Source organism: Salmo trutta, chromosome 12 (assembly GCF_901001165.1).
Source record: "Salmo trutta chromosome 12, fSalTru1.1, whole genome shotgun sequence".
NCBI lineage: Eukaryota > Metazoa > Chordata > Actinopteri > Salmoniformes > Salmonidae > Salmo > Salmo trutta.
In genome coordinates, this window is record NC_042968.1 from 95,688,664 (window position 1) to 95,699,893 (window position 11,230).

Consider the following 11,230-nt stretch of genomic DNA (forward strand, 5'->3'; position numbering starts at 1 on the left):
TCCATGTTAAAATATTATGGGACGCATTTTTCTCCATTGTTTTTGAGGGTAGGCCACTCTGGTAGGCCTACATTATGATCAAATAGCCACAGTAGCCTACTTGGCCACTGTTAAAACCGTAAATTATGGGGGGGGGGGGGGGGGGTACAGCCTCAGTGGGGTACAGCCTCAGTGGGGTTCAGCCTCAGTGGGGTTCAGCCTCAGTGGGGTTCAGCCTCAGTGGGGTACAGCCTCAGTGGGGTACAGCCTCAGTGGGGTTCAGCCTCAGTGGGGTACAGCCTCAGTGGGGTACAGCCTCAGTGGGGTTCAGCCTCAGTGTTCACAGTAAACGTGTGCCGGAAGTTGCACAGAATTTTCACAAGGTTCAAGTTTGCGCTCAGCAGACCTGAAATTTGTTTAGTGGCAAAAAAAATTAATAATATATGGAACATTGTTTGTGTGTAGATATGGTTGTCCTTGTTCGATACAGCTGGATGTTTTTCAGGGATTTTCCTATCAGCGTATCCATTGATAAATGTACAAGGTGATACATTTTTTCCAGTCTCTGAAACATCCCGGTGTGGATGTTGTTTTTCTGAGCTGGCCTTGTCCCTCCCCTAAGACGGGCAGAAATTAAAAGGAGACAGACACTAACAACACAAATTCTTCTTAGTAAAATTGAAAGAACTGACCAGACTGCAATGGTTTCAAAGGATTCATCTCATCAACATGAATTTGACGATGGTGCATTATTTTAACGTGTTTTATTAGCTACATGGTGACATTCAACAAACATGTTTACTACACCTGGAATATAGTGAAGAGAATTCATAACAAAGAGTTGGATTTAGCTAGAAGCTTAGCTACAGCCGATACCAGCATCAAAAGGGCAGATGACAAATAAGATGGCTAACGTAGTAAGTTATTTTTCCTGCAAGCCACCTAGCTAGCTAGCTAACTTTAGTTTATCTTACTGAAACGCATATTGTGTATTGCAGGCTAACGTGCTACTGCGTTACATTGGGGGAAATTAAATTATATTTCTGTTTGCTAATGTTAACTTAGGTAGCAATTTAGGTAGCTCGTCTAGCTAGCTAGCTAAGTTAGCTAAACAACTACCGTTAGCCGAATCTATGATTTTAAAAAGAGAAGAGGTTTTACAATCGGAGTTCTATTGTATCTCTGTTGTAAAACCTCTGATCTTTCTAGTCATAGATAAGCCTACTAAACAGCAAGCTACAACGCTAACATTAGGCTATAACTAGAACTGAAAATAGATTTCTGATTCAAATAATATTACTACACAGATCATAGACATAAACGTTAGCTAGCGAGCCAGTAATCTAATGTGTCATAGCTAAACTCTTACCCGTATACATGGATGAACACCTCAAGGCAGACTGGAACCATTTAACTCTGTTTTGTTTGTAGCTACATCAAGTCATTCCGGTTCACACTGAACGTGGCGTGTGCAGAAAGTAGCCTATCATAACTTTTTTTCAACTGATCTGTAGATAGCGCCTGCTAAATTTAGGGCATCAATGTTGTTGAGAAAAGTAGCAAAACTTTTGTTTTTACGGAATCATGGCTCTCTCCAGATATATCGTCTCCGTCCATTCAGCCAGCGGGCTTTTCCGTCCATCGCGAGGACAAGAAGAAAGAACTCTCCAGGAAAAAGAAAAGCCGGAGGGGTTTGTTTTATGACTAACAACTCATGGTGTGATTGTAATAACGTACAGGAAGTCCTTTTGTTCTCCCGATCTAAATACCTCACCATCAAATGCCGACCGCAGTACCTCCCGAGAGAGAATTTTCTTTGGTCATCGTCACTGCCATGTACAGTATATTCACTCCAAGCCGATACGGCAACGGCTCTCAAGGAACTACACTGGACGATGTGAAAATGGGAAACTGCATATCCCGAGGCCGCATTTATTGTAGCTGGGGACTTTAATAAAGGAAATTTGAGGAAAACGCTACCGAAATTCTCTCATCACGTCTCCTGTGCTACATGTGCAAGACGAACTCTGGTTGATTGCTATTCTCCCTTCCGGGACAGCTAGAAGGCCCTCCCCCGCCCTCCCTTCGGCAAATCAGATCATGCCTCCATTCTTCTCCCCACCTATAGGCTGGGACTTAAACAGGAAGCACCCGTGGTAAGAACTGTTCAACATTAGTCTGACCAATTGGGATCTATACAGAGATACAATTAGCAGCTACCATGCTACACAATGTATATAAGAGAAACTAGCATGCTAGGCTAGCAGGCCACAGGGTGTGGGTTGGCATACAGTGAACAGGCAATAGCTGGAGGCTAGAACGCTAGACTAGGCTAGTAGGGCTCAGGCTTATAGGCCAGAATAGCAACATTAGCACCATGGTTATAGGCTAGTGGGTTAGCATGCTATGGCTAACAATGCTAATAAGTGAACAGCAGCCATCTTGGTAGAGGCTAGGGCCCGAATGAAGAAGTGGCCGGGTGTTATGACATCACCGGTCAGCCATTTTAGGTGAGTAACAAGAAGGCCTAGCTGGTAGCCATCTTGGGCTACATAACAACAATGAAAGGACTACTCATCGTGGCTTTGTACTGTACCCAGAACTATGCCAAGCAGGTAGATAAACCGGTTATATTACATGAGATTGCAGACAATCCTGACATATGACAACTAATGAAGCATGTATGAGCCTATACTAGCAATAGCTATAAATAGCAATAGCAGCCTATAACGTGTATACAGATTAAATGAACCCGGTAGTAAAAAGTACAATGACGCACTAAACACCAGTCAGGGAGTCCAGAAGAAGGGTTGTCCGTGTTGAAAGGGTGTGAGTTGAGGTGTAGGAGTTTCTAGGGGTCGTCTCAACACGCCCTCCTGGAGACAGGAACAGACTCCAACCCCAGGCTAGGCCACCGATTCGCTGACCAGGTCAGCTGACTCTGTTCCCTGGCAACAAAGGTTTAAAGTGTCATTCTGCAGCAGGACAATAGACGGGTCGGTTTGTTTAGCAACAATAAATACGGTATAGCCTATAGACGGTTGTATATTTTGTCCCCAAATGTTTATTGAAAACATAAATACATTTGCACAATGAGCACTTGTTGCCTGTCAAATACATCGTTACCGTTGTTGGTTAGCTAGCTAGCGAATTTTAGCCCATATTAGCATTAATACGACATCAGTCAAAACTCCTCAAAACAAGACATGGTACACAATAACAGGACACAAACGAGCTTAAAAGATCCACCTACAATTACCTCAGTGGTCAGTTTCTTGTCATTGCCATTTAGAATCATTGGTAGCCTACCTCAGCTGTAAGAAGTCACAAAGTCTCTTAAGTCCCAGAGCCAGAGAGAGGGTTTGAGAAAGGGTTTTTGGCGTAGTGCTCATGGGCAATAGTAAGGGTTTTCTCTAAACGTTCTCTAAACGTTGCTAAAGTTTTCTTGTGGTTTTCATGGAAAGTTTTCTTCATGTTCTGAGAACGGATTGTATGTTTTTTTTTTAAATGACATTCTTAGAACGCTCTTTGAACGTTACAGAAGTTTTCTTGTGGTTTTAGTGGAAGGTTTTATTAACGTTATCGGAAAAATTTGAGAACATGACTTTAAATAGAATCATGAGGAAACCTGTAGGAAACGTTACGCTGAAATACTGAAATTCCCACAGAGAAGAACGTTGTTTCTTAATGTTCTCTGAACTATTTGAGAACATTCCCAATGTCAAACCAGTTGGAGAACGTTCCTACAACATTACCAAAATGTTAATTAAATGCAGCCAAACGTTCTGTTAAAGGAATTAAATACAACGAAAATAGCGGGGTTTTTTTTTTTGTCTAGTTCCTTAAATGTGCTGAGAATGTTCCAAAGCCAAGAGACTATCCTGCACCGTTCCCAGAAAGTTGTGGAAAGGTTGTAGGCAAAATAAAAGTAGGACAACCACGCACTCACCAAGCTCTAAGAAACATATGGTTCTCAGAACGTTATGCGCTAGCTGGGATTGATACGGTTATTGATGTGTTTGTGTGTCGTTCCTACAGGTCCTATAATCAGGGTGGAGGTGGGAGAGGAGGTTTTGATCACCTTTAAGAACAGAGCCAGCCGTCCGTACTCTATACACGCTCACGGAGTGGTCACAACCGACACACACACACCTGTCCAGCCAGGTAAAACACACACACAAACACACTGTCGGCCATACTCTATAGAAACACACAGAGTGGACATCACAGACACACCTGTCCAACCGACAACGGTCCATGTTAGTGTGTGTGTATGCTCCTCCCCTTTTATCTCCTCTCTCCTCTCCTCTCTCCTCTTCTCTCCTCTCTCCTTTCCTCTCCTCTCCTCCTCTCCTCTTCTATCCTCCTCTCTCCTTTCCTCCTCTCCTCTCTCCTCTTCTCCTCCTCTCCCCCCCCTCCCCTCTCCCTTTATCCCCCTCTCTTCCTCTGTCATCTCCCCTCTCCTCCCCTCTCCCCCTCTACCCCCTCTCCCCCTCTCCTTTTCCCCTCTCCTCCTCTCCCGCTGTACCTCCTCTCCTTCTCTTTTTTTCCCTCTCCCCCTCTCATCTCCCCTCTCCTCCCCTCTCCCCCTCTACCCCCTCTCCCCCTCTCCTTTTCCCCTCTCCCCCTCTCCTCCTCTCCATCTCTCTCCTCTCCTTTTCCTCTCTACCTCCTCTCCTCCTCTCCTTTTCCCCTCTCCTCCTCTCCCCCTGTACCTCCTCTCCTTTTCCCCTCTCCTCCTCTCCCCCTGTACCTCCTCTCCTTTTCCCCTCTCCTCCTCTCCCCCTGTACCTCCTCTCCTTTTCCCCTCTCCTCCTCTCCCCCTGTACCTCCTCTCCTTTTCCCCTCTCCTCCTCTCCCCCTGTACCTCCTCTCCTTTTCCCCTCTCCTCCTCTCCCCCTGTACCTCCTCTCCTTTTCCCCTCTCCTCCTCTCCCCCTGTACCTCCTCTCCTTCTCTTCTTTTTCCCTCTCCCCCTCTCCTCTCCTCTCCTTTTCCCCTCTCCCCCTCTCCTCCTCTCCTCCTCTCCTTTTCCCCTCTACCTCCTCTCCTCCTCTCCTTTTCCCCTCTCCCCCTCTCCCCCTGTACCTCCTCTCCTTTTCCCCTCTCCCCTCTCCTCCTCTCCTCCTCTCCTCCTCTCCTCCTCTCCCCCTCTACCTCCTCTCCTTCTCTCCTTTTCCCCTCTCCATCTCTCCATCTCTCTCCTCTCCTCTCCTCTATTCTCTCATCCCCAGGTTATATGACAGAGTTCAGGTGGGAGGTCCCAGAGAGCTCTGGTCCAGGAGTCTCTGATCCTAACTGTATCACCTACGCGTACTACTCTACTGTTGACTTCGTCAAGGTGTGTGTGTTTACCTTTAGAACTCCTGAGAATGTGTGTGTCTACCTGTATCCAGTAAGCCTCTCTGTCTGTCCTTCAGGACGTGTTCAGTGGTCTCTTGGGCCCCCTGGTGGTCTGCAGACAGGGAGTACTGCAGCGTGGAGCTGAGGGGGGGACAAGGAAGAGGAGGGACGTGGAGAGGGAGTTTGCTCTGCTCTTCATGGTGTTTGATGAGAATGAGTCATGGTACCTGGAAGACAACATCAGAACTTACCTCCACACTGACCCCAGTAACTTCACCATGGACGACAACTTTATAGAGAGCAACATGATGCACGGTGAGGAGGGGAGGGAGAGGAAGGTGTAGGAGGGGGGAGAGGAGAGGTAGGGAGAGGAGGAGGAGGGGGAGAGGTAGGGAGAGGAGGAGGGGCAGAGGTAGGGAGAGGAGGAGGGGGAGAGGGAGGGAGAGGAGGAGGAGGAGGGGGGAGAGGAGAGGTAGGGAGAGGAGGAGGAGGAGGGGGAGAGGTTGTAAGAAGAGGGATGGAGGAGGAGAGGTAGGGAGAGGAGGAGAGGAGGGGGAGGGAGAAGAGAGTTAGAGAGGGGAGGCGGGAGGGAGGGAGAAGAAGGACCAAGCTTATAGAGAAGAGAGTGAGTGTGTCCCAATAATCTCACCTTCCTCCCTAAATTTGCACTTCCCTTCATGGATTTGAAAGGAAATTACAGTATTTGGAAACTCTTTCTAGCCCATTCCTACACTTTTCCAATGCTTTTTAGATTTGTGCAGAGTAGTGAGAGGGCACACTTCAGGAGGAAAGATACATAGTATTATTGGGAGAGATCATGTTGACTGATGCAGCACTGACACCTGTAACATATTAATATACAGACAGAAGCTGAACGAGAGAGATCATGTTGACTGCAATGGTATTAAGGAGTATTATTGTGTGTGTGTGTGTGTGTGTGTGTGTGTGTGTGTGTGTAGGTATAAATGGTAAGCTGTATGGAAACCTCCATGGTCTAACCATGTCTAATGGCCAGACAGTGGACTGGTATCTACTGGGGATGGGCAACGAGGTCGACATACACACCGTCCACTTCCACGCTGAGACCTTCACATATAAAGTAAGACACTCCTCCTTCTCTTCTCCTCCTTCTCTTCTCCTCCTTCTTCTCCTTTTCTTCCTCTCCTCGTTCGTCTTATTATTATTATTATTATTATTATTATTATTATTATCATTATTATTATTATTATTATTATTATTATTAATATTATTATTATCATTATTATCATTATTATTATTATTATTATTATTATTATTATTATTATTCTCCTCATCTTTCTTCTTCTTCTTCTTCTTCATCATAATCATTATCACTGGAGTCAGTTTTCCAGTACATTGCCTTAATTCTGTTCCCTCCTCAGTTTTATAAAGAAACTGAAAGGCAATATTTCAACCAAATGGCTTGTGACAAATAGATATTATACGTGTATATATACTGTACACTGAACAAAAATATAAACGCAACATGCAGCAATTTCAAAGATTTTCATTTCATTAGGCCCTTATCTATGGATTTCACATGACTGGGAATACAGATATGCATCTGTTGATCACAGATAGTAGGGGAGTGGATCAGAGAACCAGTCAGTGTCTGGTGTGACCACCATTTGCCTCATGCAGCGTGACACATCTCCTTCACATAGAGTTGATCAGACTGTTGATTGTGGCCTGTGGAATGTTGTCCCACTCCCCTCCAATGGCTGTGTGAAGTTGCTGGATATTGGCGGGAACTGGAACACGCTGTCGTACAAATCGATCCAGAGCATTCCAAACATGCTCAATGGGTGACATGTCTGGTGAGCGATGTTCCCTCTAAGCTCCTCCAGGAGACACACAGAAGAAGCCCCACATAGAGAAGCATGAGATTGACCTTCACTCAGCTTTCTAGAGTCACCAACCGGTCGACGATCTCCAAGGCATTCCTAGTCGATCGCCGAACATTTCTGTAAAAAACCCAACTATAAAGCCTTGTGTTCCTATTGTTTTGTATTTGTCTCGGCCTGTTTGCGGGTAGATGCACCCGATTCAACGGCCCTGCGCGCCGGGTAGTAGGCCAACTGTTGCCATTTTGAACCATTTCCTGTGTCTGAAGGTACAATCTCTGCTGGTGGGCCCAAATCAAGTGCACTATAGGCCACCGCTGGCCAATCGGATGGCTCAGATGACCGCGTCTGCGGTCATAGAAGAAATCTACAGAAAAGTTAATGTGAGATTTCAAAACGTGTAAAACCACGACTAGAGACGGTCAACGAATACAGAAAAGAGCTGCTGTTTGTATGAGTGAGTTTCAGTTCTTACTGTCAACACTTTGTATTCAACACTTTTATAAGCCCTTCCTATTTCCACTCAGTGCTACAACAAGTACTGCAACAGTAATGAATGAGGAAAGGAAAGTGTATCTGTAGGCTTGCGTTGTTGTTATTATTAGCTGCTTGGGTCTTTTCTAATATCGAGGAATATTTTCACATTCTCTGTTCATATAATGCAGTGCGGCTGGCGTTTCACCATCAGCTGGAAGACGGTGTTCCTTTTTTGTTCAGTGGAGGAAAGGGAGACCAGAGAGGGCTTGTTGAGGCAGACCCTCAGTCTGCTGCTGCTCTCTCCCTCCGCTGAGACTGACCATCAGATGCAGGCACCAACAGCCCAGTTAAATACACAATAAATAACTATTTAAATGTCACTCAACTGAGCCTCACAACTAATACAACAACAGGTCTATTACCGGTGTGATCATGTAGCCTACCTCAAATGTTGAAATATTATATACTGAACAAAAAATATAAACGCAACATACAACAATTTCAAAGAGTTTACTGAGTTAAAGTTCATATAAGGAAATCAGTCAATTAAAATAAATAAATTAGCCTCTAATCTATGGATACCACATGACTGGGCTGGGGCGTAGTCATGGGTGGGACTGGGAGGGTATAGGCCCACCCACTGGGGAGCCAGGCCCAGCCAATCAGAATGAGTTTTTCCCCACAAAAAGGCTTTTTTACAGACAGAAATACTCCTCAGTTTCATCAGCTGTCCTGGTGACTGGTCTCAGACCATCCCGCAGGTGAAGAAGCCGGATGTGGAGGTCCTGGGCTGGCGTGGTTACACGTGGTCTGATGTTGTGAGGCCGGTTGGACGTACTGCCAAATTCTCTAAAACGACATTGGAGGCGGCTTATGGTAGAGAAATGAACATTCAATTATCTGGCAACAGCTCTGGTGGACATTCCTGCAGTCAGTATGCCAATTGCACTCTCCCTCAACTACAGACATCTGTGGCGTTGTGTTGTGTGACAAAACTGCACCTTTAAGAGTGTCCTTTTATTGTCCCCAGCACAAGGTGCATCTGTGTAATGATCATGCTGTTTAATGCTGTTTCTTGATATGCCACACCTATCAGGTGGATGGATTATCTTGGTAAAGGAGAAATTCTCACTAACAGGGATTTAAATCAATTAGTGCACACAATTTGAGAGAAATAAGCTTTTTGTGTGAATGGAACATTTCTGGGATCTTTTATTTCAGATCATGAAACACAGGACCAACACTTTACATGTTGCGTTTATATTGTTGTTCAGTATAGATGCACACACTGTACCAGTCAAAAGTTTGGACACACCTACTCATTTAGGGGTTTTTCTTTATTTTTTACTATTTTCTACATTGTAGAATAATAGTGAAGACATCAAAACTATGAAATAACACATATGTAATCATGTAGTAACCATAAAAAGTGTTAAACAAATCAAAATATATTTTAGATTCTTCAAAGAAGCCACCCTTTGAGCCTTGATGACAGCTTCACTCTTGGCAAATATACCGTGCGTTATAGGGAAATAATGCACACTCTAGAATGCCCTTTAAGCCAATCAGAAAGGAGTATTCAACAATGCCATGGTATAAATATATATGATAATACAGTAAGTCTATGTATTAACATGATCCTCAGACGGACAGCGTGGATGTGTTTGAACTGTTACCAAGTCCTCCCCTCTCTCTCCCCTGGTGTGTGTGTGTGTGTGTGTGTGTGTGTGTGTGTGTGTGTGTGTGTGTGTGTGTGTGTGTGTGTGTGTCAGACGGACAGTGTGCACCGTGCGGATGTGTTCGACCTGTTTCCGGGGACGTTTCAGACGGTCGAGATGACTGCAGGGAACCCTGGGACTTGGCTGTTGCACTGCCACGTCGCCGACCACATCCACGCTGGAATGGAGACTACCTTCACCATCACAGGTAACCACGGAGACCACCTTCAGCATCATAGGACCCAAACCCAGACCTAACTTCCTGAAACACAGACTGTGTGTGTGTCGGTGTGTGTCGGTGTTGGTGAGACAGAGTGAGAGAGAGAGAGTGACAGACAGAGAGAGAGAGACAGTGACAGACAGTGACAGACAGAGAGAGAGAGACAGTGACAGACAGAGAGAGAGAGACAGTGACAGAGAGAGAGAGAGAGTGACAGACAGACACAGAGAGAGAGAGTGACAGACAGACACAGAGAGAGAGAGTGACAGACAGACACAGAGAGAGTGACAGACAGACACAGAGAGAGAGAGTGACAGAGAGAGAGAGAGAGAGAGAGAGAGAGACAGAGTGACAGACAGACAGAGTGACAGACAGACAGAGTGACAGACAGACAGAGTGACAGAGTGACAGACAGACAGACAGAGTGACAGACAGACAGACAGAGTGACAGACAGACAGAGAGAGTGACAGACAGACAGAGAGAGTGACAGACAGACAGAGAGAGTGACAGACAGACAGAGAGAGTGACAGACAGAGAGTGACAGACAGAGAGTGACAGACAGAGAGAGACAGTTATGATGTCAACATTGTCTAACGTCAAGTCTCTTGTTTATCTTTTATTCCAGAGAAAACATCACATGGTGAGTAGACATGAATAAACATGAACCAGATTAGAATGACTAGACATGAATAAACATGAACCAGATTAGAATGACTAGAAATGAATAAACATGAACCAGATTAGAATGACTAGACATGAATAAACATGAACCACATTAGAATGACTAGACATGAATAAACATGAACCACATTAGAATGACATTGTTTCTCCCCTTCTCCTATAGCACCTGGTATTGGAGGTTCCATCTCCACTCTGCTACTGCCACTGCTACTGGCCGTTCTCCACTAGACTACCGTGTGTGTGTGTGTGTGTGTGTGTGTGTGTGTGTGTGTGTGTGTGTGTTCATAATGCATTATCAGTCAATGTAATCAGCTATCAAACCAATCAGTCCTACAATGGATCAAATGATAATGATTGACAGTTCAATATTACACAGCTTCACCATCCAATCATCTGTGTTACAGCTTTATCATAGAATCAGGAAGTAGAATCCTAGAATGGACGTGAACCTTCTTATGATGGCGCTAAAGGTCAGCCATGTTGGTCAGGGAGTTGATCAACCATGGTTTGCCTGCGCCGTTATAATTTATTGTATAAAGCAATGAATTTGAAGAATTTGCCTGCACTGTATACAGTGCATTCGGTAAGTATTCAGACCCCTTGACTTTTTCCCAAAACATTTTAAAATGTTTGCAGCCTTATTCTTAAATTGATTCAATTGCTTTTTTCCCCTCATCAATCTATACACAATGCCTCATGACATCACAATGCCTCATGACATCACAATGCCTCATGACATCACAATGCCTCATAATGACATCACAATGCCTCATAATGACATCACAATGCCTCATAATGACATCACTATGCCTCATAATGACAAAGCAATATCAAGTTTTTATGAATGTTTGCAAATGTATATAAAAAAAATACGTACATTTCACATTTATACATTTACAAGAGTATTCAGACCCTTTACTCAGTACTTTTTTGAAGCACCTTTGGCAGCA

At 44.6% G+C, this 11,230-nt stretch overlaps 1 protein-coding gene across 1 annotated transcript in view; it reads left to right on the top strand.

The window, feature by feature from the left end:
- hephl1b (hephaestin-like 1b) overlaps window positions 1–10,897 on the top strand; it is a 72,095-nt gene extending 61,198 nt beyond the window's left edge. The window contains exons 14-20 of the mRNA XM_029770406.1: window positions 4,018–4,143; window positions 5,213–5,319; window positions 5,399–5,636; window positions 6,281–6,420; window positions 9,433–9,586; window positions 10,225–10,239; window positions 10,444–10,897. Coding sequence (XP_029626266.1) covers window positions 4,018–4,143; window positions 5,213–5,319; window positions 5,399–5,636; window positions 6,281–6,420; window positions 9,433–9,586; window positions 10,225–10,239; window positions 10,444–10,508 — 845 coding nt within the window. The 3' untranslated portion in view covers window positions 10,509–10,897. The remainder of the gene's footprint in view (window positions 1–4,017; window positions 4,144–5,212; window positions 5,320–5,398; window positions 5,637–6,280; window positions 6,421–9,432; window positions 9,587–10,224; window positions 10,240–10,443) is intronic.
- Window positions 10,898–11,230: the final 333 nt, after the last annotated feature.